Source organism: Orussus abietinus, unplaced genomic scaffold (assembly GCF_000612105.2).
Source record: "Orussus abietinus isolate OABI.00-Male unplaced genomic scaffold, Oabi_2.0 scaffold206, whole genome shotgun sequence".
Classification (NCBI taxonomy): domain Eukaryota; kingdom Metazoa; phylum Arthropoda; class Insecta; order Hymenoptera; family Orussidae; genus Orussus; species Orussus abietinus.
The window spans coordinates 139,482-163,824 of NW_019394356.1; the positions used below are offsets into that span (position 1 = coordinate 139,482).

Genomic DNA, 24,343 nt, shown 5'->3' on the forward strand with positions numbered 1-24,343 from the left:
GGATATAAATATTAATGTTAATTACATTTTTAATTACCCTAATGGAATAATAACGCCTTAATCGCTTCGCCTGAAAACCGAGCCAGCATCTTTCAGCGACTTTGCCAACGGTGCGGCCTGCCAGTTTTTTCACCTGAAAGTGTCCCATTCGTTAATTTTTTTTTATTAGAAGTATTACGTGTAATATGGCACGCGAGTGGTCCCCGGGTAATCTTTTGCCCCTGTTTTCGAAATGAAATCGTTATGCATAAAGTCTCTTGGATTTATGCCCGCGGACGACGCAACGGGCCATAAAGCCGGTTCGCAATCAACGCGACATCCTCTGGACCGATTTTCTCCAGGCTCGCTTCAGAACTATCTTCGATAAGCTCCGGTGAAACGTATCGATTATCCTCGCGGACTCATCGGCAGGCTCTAGGCTAATGGCTTCCCTTTGAATTTTCGAGGATATATCATGCGCGGTTAATATAGATCTCCCTAGGCGAAGCTGCGGCATGCATGCCCACTTACCGCCATTACCCTTTTTCCCCTTCATGACAAACGGGACAACTGCCGATATTTATTATTTAAGCCAGGAAGCTGCAAAATTATGGTATTCCCCGGTATAGCTAAAAATAGTTGCGCTGTTCGACGTGAAAGGGGATACGTGATGGTTTATATGACTTTGACCGCTTTAGCTGCAGGCGCAGGTGAGCGCGTATGAATCATACACCGGAGATAATTAAATAAATTGATCTGCGCAAAAACTGTATGAATTTGTTACCTATTACAGCGGGACACCGGCAACTGTGGTGTCGGAATGCCCTGAAATCCTTCAATGAAGTAGATGGCTGAAAATGCGAATTTTAAGAATTTGATAAAAAGGACAAATTATGTGGTTAAGTTAATGACTAATGATAATTTGTTTTTTCAACTCCTTAAATATAAAATACGTATTTTTGAGCAATCCACTGCATTGGAGGGTCCAGGCGTACGTGGAGCGTGCGACTCATTGTCACTCGTGCGGGCGTTAAAGTCTCCCATCTCCACGGTGGTACTCCGCGATTGTATAAGAACGCTTTCGCCATATCTTTCACAGAGAATGGGACATCAACCTGCGGTATTAGAACCTAGAAATGGAAAGGGACATTTAAAAATGCGCCCTCATTCCTTTGTCATAAAGAAACCTCATTTCCATTGATGCCTCATCTCCACATGTGCGAAGAAATGAAACGGGCATGCGTCCCAGTTTTGCAAGATTATTAGAATCTCTAAAAATTTGCGGTCACCGTGTTATTTGAACACACGATGGAACATTCGTCGGTGGTACCACGATGGGTACAGCCATCGATTATCATAATTCGCTGGCGGATGTTTGGTCGATATGAACCGCTCCTGTTTGGAGCATCGCCATTTTGAGGCCGTACCTTTTAGTCGCCCTCTAAGTGGGACGAAAAGCCTAGTAAGACCGTTTTTAGATGTTTTCCATGCTGCCTGGGGGTGATTCAGTGAGACAAGTGGATATATTTACTGTGGATGACGGATTGCGGGTCAGGGGTGCGGCAGATATGGGCTTCGCGACTCCACCCTCCGATCCGACATCCCCTGCGAACACCTCCGTGCACTTCCATAATTAACCGCAATTCCAGGGAGTTACCTTGCGATTTCATCGGAAAGCCGCCCAAGGTTCAATCCGTTATTCGTATTCCCATTTCCGCGTTCGATAAACCTGACGGCAATGTTGGAAAGTAATAACGCGGTGACGGATGGCGATCCAGGCATCGCAGAATTGCATCGAAAATGGCTACTCGAGACTCGATTTTCGCAACTTTCGCAAGTGGCGCAAACGATTCATGAAATTGGCCCTCGTGGTAGCTGCTTGCGACCGTTGCGATCGATGACTTCGCTCCTTGAGATCTTTTCCTGCAACTTTTGCTCGCAATTTTGGTCACAACTACAAGTACTCAATTTACTTTCCGAATTTCTCACGGAAAGCAGCTACTTAATTCAGGACCCTGAAAAACGGCAACGTGAACGGCGAGTACTCGTATTCGTCCCCTTAATGTAAGATATTAATCGAAGGGCGATTACCGAGTCGAGTTCGACGAGTAAGAGTCGCCATTACGAGACCTATCTACCGCATTACTTGCAACAATTCCATTTGCAACTCCCGATCGCGTCGCAGATCGCATACCGGTAAGTATCCGTAATTAGGGCCATTCAGCAGTGAACCATTAATTACTCGATCCGATGTTAGCCGATAGCGCGGCTCGCGGGATCGCCGAGTTAAGTAATTCACTCGCGCCATTGTTGTCGGTAATGGCGTCGACTTGTCAATGTTGCCATTGTAGGCGATATCCTGTCATTAGGCTACTGCTGATATCGATTAACGCGGCCGAATTTCGTGTCAATTAATTGAACATACCCTGCTCACCAAAAATGGCAACACTTACAGAATAGGGAAGAAGTTCTCGTACGAAGTTTAATCTTGAATACTTCATATGCTATTTCATTTGAATGTTAATAAAGAGATCGAAGTAAAACTGAATGACCATAAAAACACCATCGGTGTGAAAAAAACTTGCGCCAAATACATCCATGAAGAGCACAAAATGGTAAGATAAAGAAATTAGAATTTTGTGAAGGTGGGGGTGCCAGCTACACGCACCTCAATTAACCGGCAGGAAACTCGCCTTTGTGGGTGTTCCTAAATTCGAAGGATCGCGCAACCGAGGCAGCAATCGATGATTTATTCGGGGAACCGATTATGTATTCGGGCGGACGAATCGAGAACGATCGTCGGGTCCATTTCGTCTCCGGATTTAATCAAATGTAAGGGGGTTGCGAATCGGGATCACGGTTGAGTAACGGGTCCATGGCCGACACGGGGACAGTGTCGCGCCGAGGACCAGCGCACAGGACGACAGCTGGTCGTCGCCGATCTCCTTATATCGATGCGACCATCGATAAATTCCATAAGAGGACGAGTCGGGCGGGTGTTATGTAAACCCCGTGAAGCTCCTCGGCTCCTTCAAACGAGATTCAGTCTCCGCCTCGTCAAATCAGCCTTTGTTCTTTCATCGTAGTCGGGTCCTTTATCGGCGACGTTCCTTCGGGCTGTGGTCCACTATAACCTGGGACCTTTGATTCCCTGAAGAGCAGCTCCAGGTTTGAGCACAAAGTCCCATTGAAAAGTTTCTTCCTCCGATCGGGGCTATATCGGAAGTACATGGGCACTTACATGGGCACACGTGTACGACCGTGCGTAGGAGTGGCATCATCGGGCCCGTCATTCGTGGGCCACTCTGGAAGCGAAGGTTCCTCCGTCCCGAGTTGCCCGTATGCTCGTCTGAGGAGGGTCTGACAAGGGTTATGATCAATTCGTGAAGCACTATTCAAAGCTATTTGTCTTCCGTCAAAGCACGAGCCGGCCCTGGACCGATCGCCCCATTGCGGAGCAGGATGACCGGTCGCTGATACCCATTCGTCGGCATTTCGACGTAATCGGGTATCTCCGAGTGCTGTCTTTCGAGAAAGATTCGTTCTAATTTCGTTTTTTATCCTTTTTCGGAAGTTTGCTCATTGTACGTTTGATAATATTTATTCCTCGGCATCTTGAAGAGAACCAGCTGTTCCATTGCGGAGCATCACACCTGTTTGCTGATAGCTACTTATTCGTCGGGATCTTGAGGTGATCGGGGATCTCTTAGTGTTTTGTCTACCTCGCTTTTCGAACAAAATCCGTTCTAATATGACTTTTTCATCTTTTTTTAGAAGCTTGCTCATTGCACGTTTGATAGCAGTTATTTCTTGGCTAACGATCTTGAGAAGACCAGTTCCTTCGCAGTCTTACACCTGGTAGTTGATAGTCATTAGTTGAAATCTCGAGGTAATCAGAGATCTCTGAGTACTGTGTCCGCCCCTGCCCGTGCTAATGTCGTGTTTTATTTTTTTTTATGTTCGGGCCGTATTGAATGACATTTATTTTCCGTTAAAAGATCTTAATGAGAACCATCTTCCCATTGTGGAGCAATTGGTCGCCGATGATCAATCGTGAATCCGAGTGTTACAACTCTTTCGACCATTGGTAACTTCATGATGCTCGGATTTTCCGGTTTTCTTAGATTTCCCGCGGCCTGGCAAGCGCTCTTTAGAAATTGGGACGTAAAAAGCGCGTGGGGAAAAAAAAAAAAAATACATAACCTCGTCATGTAACCGAGTTACGACGAAGGACTTAGGTGGCATTCTAGGCGGAAACAACCTCGACAAGTCGACGCCTCGATGACTCGCCGTGACTCGAGGCTCGATGTCTGTGGCCGGTCTGGATGACGCAGATTTCACTGTTCTCCATTGCAGCTAATTGTCGACAGTCAATGACACGATGTCACGGAATTAATCCCCATTGTTGTCAACACTTAGCCCACTTTGTCCGAATTACATCCTACGGGTCTTCGATGAGCGGACGAATTTCACGATCGGTCACCAAGAGTGAGACCTCGCCAACGCTTGATATCAATTTTAGAGAATAATTATCAATTGCATGGAGATAACAATTCAGGAAAAGGACCGTTGCCACTTTACGTGCATTCCTGGCGGAAACAATCTCGACGAGTCAACGCCACAATGACTCGTAATGACTGGTGTTGGCGTCGATTACGTAATGCCGTAAAAAGAAGCTCCATTGCTGCTAATCGCTGGCTCCCCGTTTTTTGAAAAGACCTCGAGCACAAAGAGTTCGATTTCGTTCTCCCTGCGTTTCCGTTTTTCCATCCTGGTACCCACATCGGGTGGAGGACACGGTTTAATGGAAATTCTACAGCCGACTAAGCCTTCTCATAACACGTTCGTTTTTCGAGCGATCACTCCACTTTTCATAAAATTCTGCTCAAATTAGCCGTTTGAGTCTCAAGCAGCGCGATCGCGCTGATTAGATTTCAAAAAGCCAGTGCATTTAAACGGCATGGACAACCGACGGTGCTCTTAGAGATATTGAAATACAGAGCGCTATCATGCCGCTACCATGCCGGCATTTTTCGACACGGTTTTTTTCAATGACCCCTGGGACTGAAACGGTTACTAAAATACTTTCATGCCGTAATCCCGTGCTCCATTTACGTTTTTAGATCTTCAAGATGAATGTTTCATGCCAGGCGCACTTTTTATCGAAAGAGCAAGCGAAACTTCGAAAGCTGGACCTCGTAGGGGTGAGGGAAATTCACAAAGTGAGATTTCCATTGCGACCGGAGAAAGTTTTTCTCTGCATTTATACATATATTTATTTATTTCCTTTTTTTCGAGATAGTGGTCTCTCGTTTTGGTTCGTATGAGTCAGGGTCGAATTCCTTTTTCCTCGTGGCCGTAGAGGCGGAGTCACGAAGACGCGTGCAATGTCGAGCGCCGTGTACGAGGCAATGAAGAAATTGCTCTCGGTGGCGAGTTTACGAACCTATAATCCTATTTATAGTCCCGACTGCTCTCGCATGGTTAACGAAGACAAGGAGCTAAGCCCCGGGCTGCAGACCTACGCGAGTTGAAGGAACTTGAAGGATAAGCCTTCGGGAAATCCGCGGGTTCCGGTCGGTCTGGTTCGATTAGGGCATCTTCGAGTGCGCCCTGTGCTCCGCTCGATAAGATGATTCGACACGAAGGTGGAAAATCATCCAACATGCGAGATGGGATTGGCAAACGTTACTTGCGAGTTCGAACAAAAATGATATGTCCTTACAGATTTTTTTTTTTTCCAAATCGTCATGATTTCAACACGCATCCTTAAAAATGATTGCAAATTTCATACGTTTTGTAACTCCTAGTTGTACGAGAGTCACAAATTCGATGCGATCCTTTGAATTAGGGTGCAATTTTGTGAACGTATAAATGACATTAGAATTTCAGGGCATTTTAACGAAAACTTATTAAACCAGCTTGTGAATTTATAATGTGTGAACAACAAATATCAGATCTCCTTTTTATAATTTTCTTTATTCTTAAACCACGTTTGATAAAACTTTACATATAGCATATTGACGTCGTAAGGCGTTTCCTTTAAGATATTAACTAAAAAATGGTTCTCGCTTTCTGTTGAGGCGCGAAGACCGCTTCCTCCGATCCACAAGATATTCAATATGCAAATGAATTTAAGATGGTTCTAGCGTGATAATTTTGGACTTATTCCACTCCTCATGAGATTCTGATCATTACGAAAAAATGATTTGACATCGTAATGTAACAATGTTAGAATGTTGTCATTTTTTCAAGAAAAGAAACATTGTAGATAATGTCAATGCCTTATAATGCTTTAATAACTTTTTGTTTCGCGTGTTTTCGATGGTTTCTTAGTTTCCAATATGTAAAAAAACTTCGTGTCGCGAGCTACGATTCTTCTTTTGTGGCAATACCGGTCGACTGTTCCCGTAAAAACTTTTTACGACGCCGCTCTCGTGTTCCGTCGAGGTGGCCGATCGATTTAGGGAGAATCGAAGAGACACTCCCGATTGCACGCGGAGAAAGTTTGGTCGTTTCCGGAGAAATTTGGTCGGGTTCTTCCGCTGGCTCGGAGGGGGAATTATATTTAAAAAATTCCGTGGGATGTTAACCCTTTTCCATTTTGCGTGGCGTAATTGGTGGCGCGGGCAGTCTCGACGATGGCGAAAAGAAAAATATCGGGGAGTAAGTTTGTTCATGGAAGGTTTCTAATTTTAGTAACATCTGGAAGTCTTGACCGAGCGATTCCAGACGTCTGGGCTCCTTCGTTGCCGAGGGATATTCTTTCAAGACTAACTGGAATCTCTAGAAAGAAGTGCATAAATGTCTGCAGGCATCTACGACGCCCACGCCAAGAACTGGTGGGAAGGGTGCAAACCTACCGGTGGACCTTGATGCACTTAGCCCTGCCCTTGATTCTTAAAGGTTGTCTTCAACCTTGCAAAGAATACACTCCACTGCTTCCCCGATCATTTTCCATCGTTCTATAAAATACTGGAAAAATCCAAAACTTCGAAGATGTCCATAAAGCATTACAAAATGTATCACAGACCTGCCCTCGATATTTCTAGGTCGTCTTCTACCTTGAAAAGGATGCACTCCAGGTCGAGGTCTTCACAACAGTTCGTTCGTCCCCATTTTGGAAAATAAGTAAAAAACGGAAAGCTTCGAAATTAGACCAAAAAATTAAAATATCACGATCCGAGGCAAGCAAATAGGATCGCACTATTACCGAGTCGAGTCCAATCCAGCATCCTTGGAGGTGGATAGGTACCACATACATACATCGATAGTAAAACGTGGAACTCGTTCCTTACTCATCTCTTCGAGATATCCATCATTTTGAAGTAATACTCATCCTCGGGACCATACGTCCCTTTCATGCCCATCTGGGAATGGAAACTTGTCAAGGCACCATCGAAGACGTACCGCCATGAAGCAGCCATCGGTTCTCGGCTACAACCACCGGGACAAGTTGTGCAATCGTCGGGCATTTTTCCCGGCGTCGGTTCTCCATTATGCAGCGATCGGTTCTCGCGACAACCAGCGGGACAAGTTGTGCAATGGTCATGCGCCTTTTTGCGGGACCAGCATCGGTTCGCCATTATGCAGCCATTGGTTCTTCGGGATGACCGCCTGGATAATGGAAAACTATCATCGAGATCGCGCCGGTGCCACCTCGATATCGACTCTCGTGGCCATTCGAGAGAGAAAGACCCGCAAAGAGACGAGAGGAGACTAGAAGAGACCAAAAGAGACCAAAAGAGACCAAAAGAGACCAGAAGAGACAAGGTGCGGAGGCCGGAAGAGGGTTCTTGCCTCGGAGGACTAAAAAGTCCCTTCGGCCCCGGAGGAGCATCTTCCAGGGGACGGCCAGGGGCGTATCGACGCCCATCGGTGCCCTCGAACCCTTCCTATGCGATTCCGCGGTGGAAAGGTGCGGAGGCGAACAGGATCCCCGTAGATACAGTCCAGTTCGCTTACCTCGCGTAGGCCTCGCGCTCCTTATAAGAGTGACACCCGCGCACGAGCGGCGACCACGCCGTTATTACGAGGATGATTGCCGGCGTTGCATCGGCTGCGGGGCCGCTGCCTCCTCGGAAAAACTCCCGATAATCATCGTGAATCACGGGATTCCACCTTAGAGACTCGCGCGCATGGGTGATCCTTCTTTACGGCCGACTCGGACGTAGGTTGGGAGTCAAAGTGGTCGTTGGGTTCAATGTAAATGCGTACTCTTTCGTCCGAGTACATCAATTTCGGTACATAAATATTCCCAACGAAACGATGTAATTTAAATTTTAGTCGATTCTACTGATAGTATTCGTGTATATACCTGTACAGAGTGTAACAAAGTTCGTGCCCACGGCTTACCCATCGCTCACATTGTTGAATAGAGTCGAAAAGGCCTGTACAATTTGTTTTCGTAGTTAGGGTGCGTAATTGACCTACCATAATTATATGAAAAATAGCCAAGCAGGTACGTGGTAGCAAAAATTACAGAAAGACTGGTCACTTGAAAAATAAAATTTGTGTTTCGGCGTTATTGATCGTTAGGTTGGATCGAGGAGTAAATCGGCCATGGTTAGATAGATGCGTCTGGTTGGCTAATTTTCACTAAATTATTATAATCAATTATCAACCGAAGACAAAAACTGTTCAGAACTTTTCTACTCCGCTTCTTAAAGGAATAACGACGTGTAAACCGTGGGCACGAATTGCGTAACACCTTGTATATTTCAGAAATCTTGTGGGGTCTCTCATCCCAATTAAAAATTGATATAAATTTTGATGAGCAGATAATCACCGCGCCATTGTTGCGAGGATCTCCGTTGCGTCAGCAAGAACTTTCAAGGTTCTTGTGAAAAAATCCTTTGGTCATCGTAAGTCGTAAAGAATTCTGCACCTTGGGAAATGAGTAGAATAATGTAGAGGCCTTAAACGGGCACTAACCTCGATCGACGCTTATCGGGCGCCATCTTTTCTTCCCCCAACATAACCTCACTCAAGCCAACTTAGCCAACTTAGCCCAACTTAAGGTGAAATGAAACACGTTGAGGAACTTGATCGACGTCGATAAAACAGGTTTTTCTACATGCCTCCATCGCCGACGCTCGTTTTTATATTCACAGGCGTGTCGAATTATATTGAGTATTGTACTAAATGGCATACTCCATCTGTCATTTTCGTGCAATAATTATAAAGAAGTCGAAGTAAATCCTCTGGATTCATGCTCGATTACCAGACTGCTCTAAATTGTCGTACAATTGTTCTGACCCTTTCGTTTCTCATATTAGAGCTTTCAATAATTGGAGGTCGATTGAAATATGAGAGCTCATTGTAGTTCTGCTCTGGGCTAAGTTAAAAAATTCTTTAAAAATATGCAAATGTTGAAAATGTCAGGATAATTCCTAGGTACATGTGTCAAAGTTTCAGGCAGCTCTATCCAATGCCCTTAAAAAAAGTGTTTTATTCGAGGCGACTGATTTGAGGGGGGTTTCACTTCACCTTAAAACCCACGATTTCATGAGCGAATAATCCTTCGATGCGACCTTCTTAATCCAAATCCAGGGAGCGCCCTTTGCGGGGCACCAACCGGAAGTTCTTGATTCAAGACCTCGGCACTAGGTTAACGGCTCCGTTGTTTCGCGGAAACGAAAGGAGAATGCGTGCACGTAATACTCCAGACACTTTTTGTCATCAGACTAGACTCGCACGGCGGTCTCTTAAATCTCGAGGTTTTCCATACCGGTCGCAATTATAACTGGATTTTCAGTCCTACCTGCAATTACGCGTTCTGGGATGTGCCATTAACGTCGGTATATGGTTGCGAGAGTTTTTTCCTAACCCCTTTAAATAGTTAGGAGTAAAGTATATCCCAGTCAAAGTCACGCACTTCGACGTTCCAGTTCTTTTTCCCCGGGACCAGTTTCCTCGTGAAACGTAATCGCTTCAAAATACATTAAGGGTTCGATCGAGATAGTGTAATTTTTTTCATTTCATTACTATTTATAGTAATTTTTCGGTGTTAGAATTCAATTTACGTAAACGTTTTCGCTAACGTCAGTGCATTATTCTCTCATTGAATCATTTACATTTAAAGTTGAAATAAGAACAGTATAAGTGAAAAAAAAAATTATTATATCCAAATCCACCGATATCGAACACATAAGGGCGTTTCATGGAAGAATAATTAAGAGTAAATTAATGATATCTAATAGTTTTCTTTGACTTTTAACTCTTTAAAACTCATAATAAAGGTCGCGACCATGCATTGTTTTTTGCAAGGTGGTATGTTTCCCATAGGACATAATTCTCGTTCCTTTCGATTATCGATGCCGGGCTGATCGATGCAGATGAAATTGTCTACTTCGTTAGGGGTTGCGCGTAATTCCGCGACTTGTGGTTGTTAACGTTAAGGTCTGTACTCGATTGGTTCCGCGGGTAACACGGTCTGTTGTATGAGCCGATAAATTACATCTCGCCATGATTCTCAGTGTTGCGACAATCGATTTATCACTACCTCGAGCCGATTTACGAGGCCCGTTGAGTAGTTCAGGCACTCAGGTACAATGACGTACTATCGATACCTCCTTCGAGGCTGATTATAAACCTTGCTCGCCAGCGCGCTCCTCGTCGGAGGTATTTGCGAATCGAGAATTCAAATAAGAATAAACGAATATGAATTCGCCCTCGCATTCCCCGGGCGTCTTTACGATAATGCAATTAATCGTAGAAATTCTGCAGGTAAGACGTATTCCCCTATTTCTCATTCACGGGATTCCATCGTTAAACGGCATCGCATCGGCCGAGAAATCTGCGAATTTCCATAGGTGAACCTCGCATCTCCAATTTATTTAAATAATTTTATACGAACCTATCCAGCATCTCCTGCGTTAGGATTTATTCTATTCACCTTCCCGAGGCTTTTGTTGGGATTGCACTATTTTTTTTTTCTTTTTCTCATTTCTTTACAGTACATTCTGATTTTTCTACGACCATGGGTAGTCCGAGAAAATGTGGTTGTCTGGATTTTTTCGGTTCCTGGCAAACCCTGACCGGCCCTAACGTATTCCAGGACAAACCTCGGGAGCACAAGTCAGGCGAAGCCTGGATTTCTACTTTTTCATTCCAGGAGATGGCTGCAGGACTTTCAAGCATCCGTGATGCCGGTACTCGCCGTTCGAATCCTTGCTTCGATCCGATATCGGGGATCGGCGATTCGTCTCGTTCATGGCCGATCTGCGACCGCTTTACGCCTGCATCCTCTTCGGGCATGGTCGTTTTACCCATCCGTGAAGTTACGATTTTAAGATGGCCTCTCATAAAGGGGATGAACGAGCAATCGTAAATCCTTCGAGCCTGCTGATTCCATACCGTGATATCTGGGTGGTCGACAATTGCGCGAGGAAAGTCGATTAAGTCGTCATCCGAAGAAATTATTGAATCGTACAAGGCCGTTGCAGAGTCGCGGGGCTTTGATCCTGATGTAAGCGGCAGATGTTTCAAAGTGATCAAATAACTTAAGAGGGGTTTCATCTTCGAGAGTTCTAAAAATAGGGGTATCCCATAGCAGTTTTCTTGTTATTTCAAAAAAAAAAAAAACGTATATGTGGAATTTTAATGACTTGTCTGGAGTTTTTTGAGCAACATTTTCCAAACTTTCGCTGAAAAATAATCACATCGATAAGTTTGTCGGTGGTTCATATAACTTTTCAAATGTGCGGTCACCCACGATTCCTATGATTTCAGAAGTTCCATTGATGTAAATTGAATGCAATTTCTTCAAGATCACCTGCAGTTAGTCGCAATTTAATCAGGACCTCTCTGACCTTATTTACGCGCTCTAATCACGGGATGATTTTGAAACGGCCGTGAATGAATAATATCTAGAGAATATACCTCGTCATCGGATCGTTTGCGATGAAAGCCGATCGGTAGTCCGTTTGGATCAGACCCTGACCTACCCTGAATTGCAAGTTACCTTCGCCTTTGTCATCCTTATAATTGCATTCCATTAGAGGATTGTGTCTTGCAACCACGGTCGACCTTTAGTACATCCGAGAACGTTTACTCACACGTCATTTATCAGATTCCGTTCCTCGCCTTGCAGCTTTTCACACTTCATCCTGTATCGAGGCCTTCATCGATCCCTGGCGGAACTTTGACACGGAAGCCCCGTTTCCTATTCAGGGAGCTGCACTTTCCTATTCAGTTGCTGCACCCGGATGCAGATGCCTCGAAGATTGCTTTACTCTGTCTAGAACATTTATATCCCCTTGCAATGACTCAAGAAGCGACGATGATTAGGATCTGCCTAATCGTATTTGCTGGTCTCTTTATTTTCGCACGCCAGTCTTGGTTTACAATAGAATGACCCCCATGGCCCAAAAGCTCTATTATCGTTGCAATTACAATCCCGGCCTTTACAACTAGGAAGTTGGCTGGTAATCACCCACAGAAACAGCCGTTGATTCAATTAGGATTGATTTATATCTAAATCGCCTGATTCGACAAGTCATTTAGGGATCAGAATTCAGATTGCCCACTCAATGAAGACATCCGCCGTGAACTTTCTTCTTTCCCGACGGGACGATAAGTCCCTATCTCGAAGAGACGAAGAATCGCGCAAGCAATTCTTTGTTAACCTTGCACGGCCACGTGATAACTGGAAGTTCCGGGGGATTTATTCCACGCTTTCGAATGGGATTTATTATACGGACGGCGATTCATTCAGGAAAGTTGGGAGTTGGGCGAAATGGGGATCTACTGGCGGATGTAAATCGTATGGTAATTTGAAATTGTGCAGAAGTAGGTTGGAGTACGTGCGTTAAAAATAAAAGAAACTAGGCTTTTGTGGACGATTTATTGATACGTTCGGTTTTTATACGGGGGTTTTGAGGCTAAATTTGAGTCGATGTTTTGAATCTACTTATGCCTCTAATTATAGATCTTAAATGGGTCTTAATATAATATGAAAAAGGGTATCCGAGTCGAAACTTAGTCCTACTTAAAACCTTTATTTGTAGGCCGCAAATGTGTTTTCAGATAATATCGGGTCCTGATCAGGGCCCTATTATCATTTCTACTCGCGAAGTAGGACCTGACGATTGAAATAGGACCAACATAGGGCTTACTTGTGTTATACAGGTTCAAAGCAGGGCTAAGATTTCGACTCAAGCAGTATCGACGAAGAAACTGTCGTCGTTCGACGGCCATCTTGGACGGGATTATTGTCGTCCGATTTGTCCCGACTTAATGCCGGGATCGATCCCGACGTTCGCGTAGCTGGCACGAAACTTTGTTCACCGCTGAACCGCTTCGTGTCACGCACGAAGTTCTCTTCCGTTCGAAACACAGCGAAGAAGAAGTTACCGGCGGTTAGATGAAAGCAATCGGTGAGGAGGCGCGACCTACTTTTAATTTTGGAGGGCCGTACCAGCCACTCTCACGTGACCCAGCCGATCCGCCATTACTTGCGCATCTCCGCGTCGTCTCGGCTGTTTCCCCCCTTGGCGTGCACTGGAAACTAGAAATATTTAATAACCAACCGATCCAGGCATTAATATAAATGAGAGACTTTCCGCGGATCTAATTTATTCCCACTACATCCGCATTACATTCGCTCAACATTAGAAAATATCCGAAAGCGTTGTCGCCATATTGAAAATGCACACTTTTGCTTGCTTTCATCCCGAATACCTTAAGATAAAGGGAAGCACCGATAGCGGAGTAATTAACCGGCAATTTTCGTTCCGTTTCCAGCAGTGCAGCAGCGGCCTGACGGAAGGCGCCGTGGTGAGCGTCGGAGGTGGCATGGACTGCATGCCCCTGCGTCCCGGGCCGTTCCACTACCTGATAAGCGAGCAGGCGAAGTCGCTGGTGGCCCTCCAGGAGTTGCAGAATGAGGTGGGCGCCCTCCTCGAGTTCCGGGACCTCGTCATCGAGACGTTCCCAAACCTCCGGCACAAGATGGCCGCCTCGGCGTCCACGTCCGCGTCCGTGACGGCATCAGCGCCGACCTCCCAGGTGCCGCTTCCGCTCTCGAGCCCGTCCTCCAGGAGGATCGCCGAGTGGGAGCCGGGGAAGGTGAGGCGGCGCGCCGCCCGGGAGGGCGAGACCTCTTCGGGGTCCTCGCTGCCGAGGAGTCGCAGCAACTCGCACAGCGGAGGCAACAAGAACAGCGCCACCGTCCAGGACTCGGGCTTCAGCACCGAGACGTCCTCCAAGGACAGCGCCTCCACGGCCATCCCGAGGCCGGCGAGTCCCAGACAAGTCCTGGACGAGGCCGAGGACGAGCTATGGAACCTGCTGGACGTGATCCACCGGAAAGGCGTACGGCTCCGGGAGGAGGTCGAGTCCCTTCAGGGTCGGCTGGAGAGCGCGGCCCCGGAGGAGCTGAGGGTGTCCGGGGACGCGCTGGAGGCCGCCCGGAAGACCATCCGGACCGAGGGGGCCGGCGACGACGTCTCCGAGGAGTCGAACCGGGCCCAGGTGGCGGCGCTCCGCAGGGAGAAGGAGCAGCTCCTGGACAAGGTTGCCGAGCTGGAGGCAGAGACCCTGTCGAGTCGGGCCCGAGCTCAGGAGCTGCAGACAGAGCTGGCGGCTCTGTCCGCCCTGAGGAACGGCCTGGAGGACCGGCTCCGAGCCGGGCTGGAGGTCTTCGCCCCCGGGGCTCAACGGGCGCAGCCGCCGGCTGCCGTGCCCGCGTCCTCGCCAAAGGGCGGCGTCAACATCAGGAGCAAGACCTCCGCCTTCGCTTCCGTGGTCTCCAACAAGGCCCATAAGAACAGGTTTAGGACGAGGACCATAGAGAGGAACGTCCTGGCGAACCTGACCCTCCCGCACGAAGCCGAGGTCGATGTGGAGGCCGGCGTCAACGAGAGGAGGGCGCGGCTGGGGGCGCTGGACTCGGTTCTGGTGTCACCCACCAGGGTGGCGAGAGTCAAAGATGTCGACTCCACCAAGATTGCCGCCATCTTGCGGGAACACTCACCTCTCGAGCTCCAGAGGCACCTAATCACGACCACCGTCCATAATCAGGTGAGACTCAGAGAACCGTAATCTTGGATTATGCGAGCTACACGTGATCTGTAAATTCTCTTCAACCCAAAACTTTGTTGCTTAGATGCTAGGTTTGGTCCGGTCCGATTTTAGGTACGACAATGGGTCCTAGCTTGCGAGTTCTGATGATATCTTGCTATTGCAGGTCCTTCAGAAGCGATTGGACGAAGTACAGAAGAGCACGGAAACCCTCTCGGAGAAACTGGACAAGGTTCGCGACGAGAACGACGACCTGCGGTTCCAGGTTGGTAGCGTTGGCTAAAAGTCGTAGGAACGTCGACGGGCGTCTAGGTCGCCATGATAGAAGCACCTGTTTCTTGACTCGAATGACGATTTCCCTCGATCCACAGCTAGACGAGAGAAACATCGAGCTAGAGGGAACCCGCGCGAGAGTCAGGGTACTGGAGCGACTTCAGCAACGAGCTCCCACGGAGACGGAGCCAGAGCTGGAGTCGGAGCAGCCTAGATGCGAGCAGAGCGGTCTCGAGCCCGGAAGTAGCACGGAGTCGGCCCGGGACCACCATCAGGCCATCGAGGTGAAGCCGTCCCCCCGACGTCGCCCTAGTCGAATCCCGCTTCCCGGGACCAAGGCTGCCGCCCCGAAGCCTCCGACTCACGGGAGACACGACAGCAAGGAGTCGCTCAAGTCCCTGACGAGGCCTCCCCGGGACTCTAGTCGAGACAGCCTCGGAGGCAAGTCGCTGTCCAAGGCCCGCGACTCCAGCAGGGAGTCGCTGACGAAGAGCCTACAGAAGGGGCCCAAGGACACCAGCCGAGAATCCCTGACGACCGCGACGGGGACGACGACGACGAACAAGTCGTTGCCGCGCAATAATTCCAGTCGAGACTCCCTAAACAAATCCTCCTCGCTGTCCCGCACCCGAGACTCGCTGGAGTCCGGCAACCCGGGGACCTCCTCCGGGACTCCTCCTCGGCGACCACCTGCTCCTGCTCGCCGATCCCACAGTCTAGCCCGACCTCCCGTCGATACCGACACCAGCAAGGTACGACCCGTAAGGCACTTCTTCTGGAACCTGCTGAAGTCACCCCTGTCTAACGGTCAGACCTAGTAGAGCCGGGCCTAACGCTCTTTAGAGATACGTAGCCGCTTCTAACCTCGACCCTCCCCGTGACCCACCCCACGGGTCAGCCGAGGCGCCGCTACCGCCGCTAGTACCGCAACGACTACTTCTTCCTCCGTTGATAACACCCTAGCAGCAAGGACCCAGCTCTTAACGTGCCACCCTAACCTCCGTTTCAACCCCGTCCCCTCTTCCCGTCCCTCCGACCTCGCAAGTAACACGGTAACGTATCCATTCTACCGCTACTCTGCTACTTTCGTCTCGGATGGCGAAGACTCGGCAGCCGGCTTCGACTAAACGCCGCCCCGAATCCCGAGGTCCCGATCCTCGTCCGCAGCTCCCCGTGACCATCCAGGATTAACTCGAGGCGCCAGTGCGCGAGCGCCGAGGACCCCGAGGAGCCGGGCCCACCCTGAAGACACCGTCCTCCGGCCGCTTGTGGACTGGCGACTTCCGTCTCTCTATCTCTCAGTTCTGTCACTCTTCCGTTTTGTACACACGCCTCTACCGACCGATATCGAGATGCTGGACCGACGATCCGACAGTCGCATCGACCGCTCGTTGTCGTATCCGACGACCGACCGACCGCCCGAACCAACCGAAAGTCCGATCTGGAGCGCAGGCGAGCGTGCGTTCGAAACAGGCCCCTCCGCGCGTCCGTCGGTTTCTCGTAAGTTATGCTTATTTTATTATCATTTGCTTCGACGCTTGTCTCTTGGATGTGGTGAGCTGGTGCCCGCTGATCTTCGCCCTGACCCTTCCCACCTGTAGTGCGGTAGAACCCACCCGACTGGACCCGGCATGCGTGCACGCACGGAATTCGAGGAGCTGGTCGACTCGCCCACCGACTTGTTCCAGGTTCGCAGTAGGTACCTGGTCACCCGTTAGGCCTCGCTCGCCTAATCGTCTTCCCCTCGACTTCTGTTTACAGCCGAAAGGAGGCTGCAAAAGGGGACCGGCGATCCTTGGGATCTGGCTACCGGTCCAGCTCCCGGCACCGTTTCCAGAAATCTGCGACCGCCCCACGTCGCATCCTACCATGAAGCGACTTTGTTCTCTCGCCGGCAAGAAAGTACCGATTCGACGCCTTCTTGCGAGCGTGTAACCGCGAGATCGACCAGGGGACCGGCGTTTCGTGTGGTCGTTTTCGTTGATAGAGCTACGCGAAGCCCGATGAGCGAAGCAAACGAAGCGTAGAGCCCCTTGTCCTGGACTTTCTCCAGCCATCGAAAGTCCTCAGCCTCGTTTGCTTCACCTCGTCCGCGGATGTTCCCCTGGAATCGGAGCGAGTTGACGCTACCGGCGCAGATTTCGAAAACGGTGCTCGGGAGGGTCACGGATCGTTCGGTCGACGATACTAATCGCGATATTCTCCTGACCGTAGCTGCCGAGGGTCACGTAGGTACGTACTTCCAGGTGCTTCCCCTTGCTGTGTGGAGGTTAAACGTAGCATGGCAGTAGAGGTAGTTTGTTTTACCACTTAGTGTCAAGCCGTAGAACGTGTATCCGCTCATAATGGCCGTGCAAGGGGCTGATCTCATCATCAACGTCCATCCCGCCTACTTGTTCCTCCATAATCGATGCCGGTCCCCACCTCGGTTCGCCACTCTGGTACCCCGCTCTCTCTCTTGGCACCGTTGCTCTTTGCACGTGGACGATCGTCCAAACATTCGACACGCAGCTCATAACGCTTTCAATCCCATCTTACCACCAGTCCAAACACCACGAAATTCCCACACCATGCTCCCGGTAGCTTCGCCTTCTGCAACCGGCCTCGAAGTTCACTTCCGAGGGAATCTCTTCGGCTCCGTTTTACCCTTCAACGAAGATACGACGAATTAAGGGTACTCCTAAAACTGCCTATCTACGGCTGATCCGTAATTTCTTCGGAGCGATCGGCTAGAAGTTGTTCGAGTCTCGAAGAGATCCTACAAGCCGAAGCTACCAGGAACCGAATCCAATCTCCTCGTCATGTTCCGATCTCGTCCTAGCCGTTCGATGTTCGCCTGGCGAGTCCTTTCCATAAGTTCGCCGTTTCATTTGCTGGAGTTAGCTCTTATTTTGCCGGCATTCGCCGAAAGGACGTTGGACGTGGTCGCGAGTTAGAGGAATGAGTTACGGTGGCACTCGCCCGACTCGCCCAGGGGAGAAAAATGCGAATCTCGAGCACACGCTTAACTGCTTGGCCTGCGACTCGTTGCTCGTTCTAACCGCGCAGACGGAGGTACACGACTCGGGATCTGATTTACAGCCTTATCTTTAAGCGTGCCCCGTCGCTTTTTTGTCGAAACGTCCCGGCCTGATGGGGCTATCGCCCGTTATTGATGGTAATACTCACCGATACCTCTTGGCAGGGCCATTTCTGCCGATGTTGATTTATAAGGCCGCCAATCGCGTGTAGGGGTAGCGATTCAGGTTACGCTTGGCCAACATCCGGACGTTTCATTGTTGGTCGCGTTGCACGAGGTTCCACGGCGAGCACTCGGTCATTTTCCGACCGCCACTTAATTCGTCCAACTGTTCATTAGGTCGGCCGCTCGCTTTTCGTGTGGCTTTCCGCATTACGGAAGCAAATTTACGACCAGACTGCTGCCAATTGTCGATTACTCGGCAGCGTTGACTTCTTTCCGAATCGTGTTCAACATATCTCCACCATTGGCTGATATTCTGAAAAATTGATAAAATACGATCTGGAAAAGATTTGTCAAGTTTTAAAAAATCATGGGTTTGGGCACGTTCCTTCGGTTGGTTTACGGACATGGTGCTGGAACCGATCCAGGGAATTGTCCAATCGGAAAATTGGAGAGATGTCGGATACTAGGCTGTTCTGCGGTAGCGTATTCAATTATCGAATCCATTAAATTTTTGTAAATCAATCGCAAAACGTCTCCGCTACTCCGACACTTTCTCAGGTATGAAGATCGCCATCTTTCCGCGGCCAAGGCACGGTAGCACATTTCTCTGCTCCTACTATCTTTCTCTGCGCAATCGATGGGTTTACGAGCTGCTTCGGCACTCCTGGATCGTTTTTACCTCTCTGGTAGACCTTCAAAATAGGATGAAAAAATACAGCACATTCTAAGCGTCTCGAAGTTAACGTTCGTGCAATTGGGTTGCCGTAATTTCACGCTCGTCAGCTGGTATCTTTCTTCTCTAAATACTGTAAAATAGTAGACGAACGCATCCGATCGGACACTCCTATTGCAATGGGATGCCGATGAAGGATGGATCGTGACCAAGGGTATGAACTATGATTTGTGACATTTTTCAGGGATTCACCGGTCCTCCGAGTTCCTGGTGCTCGACGAGTGGGAGCTTCCGGCACAGCGATTCGTCCTTGTACCCGGACTCGCTGAATCAGGAGACTTCGTCGGTCACCGGATCAACCAGGGTGGAATTCATCATCGGATCGCCCACGAGACGATTCAGGACCAGTTCTGCTTGGCCACCTCGGTACTTTGATAGCATCGATTCGGCTGCCATACCTGCTGAGAGTCTCCTGACCGACGAATTCCCTCTCAGAAGGGGCGAGGCGCTGGCTGACTGCGATTCCTTGGAATGCCACCCTATTTCCAGCGAAGGATAAATTTTTGCGATTAATCAACCGTTGTCATAATTCGACTAATCGGTCTCTCTAAACGATCGGACACTGCACGGAAATTCGGAAACTCTCATTACCTCGAACTCGTTGTGAACCCGTGAATGTACGTAGAAAAGGTCGCAGACGTTCAATGTGACCAGATCCGTCTTAGAGATGAATTATGATTTTGGATAGATTTTCCTTTTTTTTTAGAATAATTCTTGCGACTCCAGTTCGTTCGTGTAACGTCCTCGTCGGAATCGGTGAACGGATAGTCTAGAGATGGTTGGTGTGGCCACGGGGATATTTTTCCAGGACTGAATTAGTTACTCGGTCTATGGGGAGTCTTTCAACCGATGAATCTCCATTTAAGTCTGACAAGACTCTGAATGAGATTCGTTTGAATGAGGCGGGGCAGGGTGCAACTCGCCATATCCACTTTTTAATGTAGCATTTATTACGAACTCATCCTTTTCGGTATCCAGTCAAGGTAGATGTGTAATATTCATTTTCATCTAATTTAGAAATATCTTTTTATACTTCGTTTTTTTCTTTTATTTTTTCTTTTTAAGAGATCGTTAAAAGTGGATAAGTCGAGTTTCATCCTTCCAAGCTTCAAGTGTCATCCCGTTTCCATCAGAGAATGGTAAATCATACTACGAAAGGTTGTAAAAAATCTATCAATACTGGATTCTCACATTCAGTGACGAATTTTCAGGGAGTCGTGCACGTTCCTTTCTCAGTTTCGCAGCAGCACCAAATTTCTCTATGTAATCTCATTATGTGAGAGTTCATTTCCTTCAGATTTTTCTTTTATATTGGCCTCTAGTTATGTGACTTAGACGTGAAAAGTCGTGTAATGGAAATTTATTGTCTTCTCGTTTTTTTTTTCAATTTATTTAGATGCACTCAATTATAAGGTTTAGTTCTTATTGACGGTATGATCATTTCGCACCTTTGTACGTGACTTTTCATATGGTAACCAGAAATATGCCGATGGCGATTGACGGTCCATTCAAAACCGTCCATGATCTTGCACAGCTCGAAGGGTTAAACGGGAGCGCATTCCTTACTTACGTTATCGTTCTTTTCCTTTTCGGCGAAAATAAATATCAAGAATGAGTTTGCTCGGCAAACTTCGAATTACTTGGTCCACGCTCGCTGGCTGATAATTAATCCCTTTTGCGTTTCCAGGGCTCGGTTGACTGTTTTATCCGCATCTTACATTTTGTACGACTAGTAGATATGTTACGATTATTTCACTAGGCTATCCCCGTATGTTGGGAATTGTGCGAAATTTGTGAAATAGCCAATTTTCTGCGTCCTCGATAACTTCGAGGTGCATCGCTCCAGAGCTCGTCTATGTCCACTAAAATACGATGTTAAAAGACTTGCGGAAAACTAATTCGCCATGGAATAGTTCATTAAGCTCATTAGGTTCGGTTCTCCCCTCGTCGCCATTTTTTATATCAAGCGTTTTTATACATTCGGATTTAGTTAGGACTTTTATTGCTGGACATGGAGGCTTTGTTGGGCGACACCAGATTCGTCGGCGATTCGTTTGCGTTTCTCTTAAGCGGAAAAGAAATGCAAGCCCTACGGATGGAACGGCAACCGTAAAAAGAAAAAGAAAAAGAAGAAGTGATTCATTCCACTTTGCGCATTTCTCGCGATGACAGCGCTGTATTCCGACTTTGTATTTGTACACGACTATTGTAGCGTTGTTTTGTGATTACGGCACTTTCCTTTATTGCATTATTTAGCGGTGGCACGTGCCTATTTTATTGTAATCGTAATTACGTATGAGTGTATGTGAATCCGTACCGAATGAGACAAGAGTGAATTTTGCTTTCGCGTTGTTGGCCACCCGTAAATTATGTCGGCCGATGATCGGACACTTTGTCAATCTCACATATCACAGAAGTAATATCGACTAGGGTGAAATAACGTGGCGTGTTTCTAGGACAAATGTTTCCTTGATGGATGTATACGTTTAAATGAAATAATCACTTAAATAATTGGCATATGTAACGAGCTGACCAATTTGGCAATAAGTGCAATAATCTCAGGGGTAGAGAGAGGATACTTGGTTCTTTGGACCGAATTTAGTTTTGGAGAGTCAAGGTTTAGTAGAAGAAAAAAAAAACAAAACAAAAATAACATGGAGTTCTTGACTGAATTTGGCTCGAGGAACCATCCATTTTACGAGCTTGACTGGTCTTACCTTTTCTGGTCTGATATTGATTAAACCAGTTGGTGATAAAATAGATGATTTAATGAGATTAACGTATTCACGATACGTGTTTGTATAGGTATAATATTTGTATGGGTCATATCGTCAAGGCTATTTGTTCAGGAAGTATTTGTCAAAGAAATAAGCTGCACCTATGTTCGAAATGTCTGGGAACATGAAACGAGAAGAACTTATAGTACCATTTAAACCTTCCTCACGCGACACTTCTCTCCTGAACATTTTTTCATTTTAGTAATTTATTAATACTATCGTCAATAGAGTCCGAACTCAATGAAGTGATCGATGTCGAACTTTATCGGTAACTTCGAATGTAATTAAATTTAGTTACAAGGATGACGGTAGAAAATTAGTACTTTTAGGCAGAAGTTAAGTCTATCAAAATTCGCCCCAAGAGTTATAGTTTCATAGTCTCTAGTGTTTTCAAATTAATGCAATACTTTATTACTAGCTCCGTTATTAGATACATTTGGCGCGAAACTCTACCAAGTTTCTAAATTTCTTTCCAATTTCATTACCAACAAGGAGAGAACATTGAATCTCATCGAGTGAGGACGGTTTAGTCGCTACTCACATTTTGACAGAGTTTGGCCGAACTTGGGCCACTAGGACGATTCTCCGTTACTCGGAGAGTAATTCTACGAATACTACACGTACTACAGAGTTCCTCGCTTCAACCAATTTAATTAATCGTAATCATAAAGAAGGGCGACGAGTTGCGAGTCGCCAGTCACAGCGTGTAACCTGTGATCTAGCTGTAAAGACAAATATGTGATTAAATTAGTTAAGCCGATAGGACTGAAGGACATTACTTATTATGTTAGTGCCTGAGAGAAATATCACGGAGCTGTGCAAGCCAGACCAAAACCGGACGTGTACCCGTGGTTTTCGTTAGCAACGATCTTTTTCCTTCGTCCGAGAACGATGTCGAGGAAAACCCACAGAATCGCAAGAGAAACGCTCGTAACTTGATGAATATACGCGGCCGGTAAACTCTGGTGCCCCTCTGCAGCCTTCAGCGCTGCCTACTGGAGGCTATTATTTTTATATTATAATTAACGACTAAATGTCGCAAACGATGAAGCGAACAAAAAAAAATGAACGATGAAGAAGGAACGAGCTGCCACGCGATTCGGCAGCTTCTCTCGCCGGGGCGGTTATATCGTCCTTGTATTATACTCTGTCTACGGTAGGGACGTATTGTCATTGTGCGATTATCGTTTTAACTCGGTACACCCACGATCGCAGAGATACACAATTGTACATAACGACGTCGCGGAATATTTAAATAGTTTTAATGTAAATACAGTACACATGTAACGAACGCGCGATAACGTGATATATGATACGAGGAATAATAAAGTGAAATTACATTGATCGAGGGGTGTTGCCGTCTTTGCGTCGAATGATATTAAACGAGATGCCAATTTTCAGTATTTATTGAAACTAATATTCATCACGTACAGGGATATTCTTCGACAATAGATTAATTTTTAATGGGCATCGTTAAGAGCGACGTGTTGTCTTACTTTATTCTTTCTTTCTTATTAATAAATTTTCCATGCGGCTCTTCGAGGTGGAAACTTTGACTTGCGAACAAAGTCATGATCGACCGATCAAAGGGGACACAACGAGTCGAATGATTTTCTATTTTTCGCGTACCCAATCCCTAACCAATTGTGTGCAACGTTGTGTAACGTACTTGGATGGGCGCAAAACATTCTGGTGGTTTGAACGTAAATTTAGACCTGCGAAAACGACGATTAAACCAGTGCCTTTTGAAAAGGCTGCCCTCGGGTTTCTAATCGGCATGACGGTTTTCTTCGTGTTGGTGGGATACGGTTCGAATATTACAATATTACCATTACCATGGTACCAACTGAATAAGCGTGGTGTCCGTTCCGGATTGCGTCTGATCGGCGGACGTAACTGCAATTTGGTGCCATTATTTACTTCTTCCGGGGCTGTTCTGCTTCGATAATCATGAACTGATTGAGTGGGTTTATTTTCAAATATTAAATAATCGAGAGAGCTCGAATTTTAATGCATAATAAATGTAATTTCAGCCGTAAATATCTTTTAAATTGAAATTCAGGAATTACTTTACGAATTGCGATCAATTGTCGAATGCTACTGCAATTGAGTGTCATTATTTACTTCTGTTTGGACATTCTGCATCGATAATTATGATCTGATCAGGTGAGTTTATTTTAACATTAAATAATCGTGAAAGCTTGAATATTGGTAATTAATGGATGTAACATTAATCGTTAGTCTGAATTGGACGATGAATTACTGTCGCTTATAAAGTTTCAGAGTATTTAGATGGAAATACCTGAACGCGGAAAAATATCTTTAGGGAAGCGGGTTAGATCCCCCCCCCCGCCATTAAAAGATGAATCGCGT

At 46.9% G+C, this 24,343-nt stretch overlaps 1 protein-coding gene across 4 annotated transcripts in view; it reads left to right on the plus strand.

Annotated features, from left to right (window-relative positions):
• LOC105697665 overlaps positions 1-23,315 on the plus strand; it is a 70,530-nt gene extending 47,215 nt beyond the window's left edge. For 2 of the 4 annotated variants that reach the window (XM_012421195.2, XM_012421194.2), the window contains 4 exons: positions 13,726-15,003; positions 15,170-15,268; positions 15,375-16,028; positions 19,378-23,315. In XM_012421195.2, coding sequence (XP_012276618.1) covers positions 13,726-15,003; positions 15,170-15,268; positions 15,375-16,028; positions 19,378-19,692 — 2,346 coding nt within the window. In that variant the 3' untranslated portion in view covers positions 19,693-23,315. Of the gene's footprint in view, positions 1-13,725; positions 15,004-15,169; positions 15,269-15,374; positions 16,777-17,037; positions 19,346-19,377 lie in introns of those variants that run through there. The other 2 variants (XR_001103866.2, XM_012421196.2) reach the window with 2 other exon arrangements.
• The last annotated feature ends 1,028 nt before the right edge of the window (positions 23,316-24,343 follow it).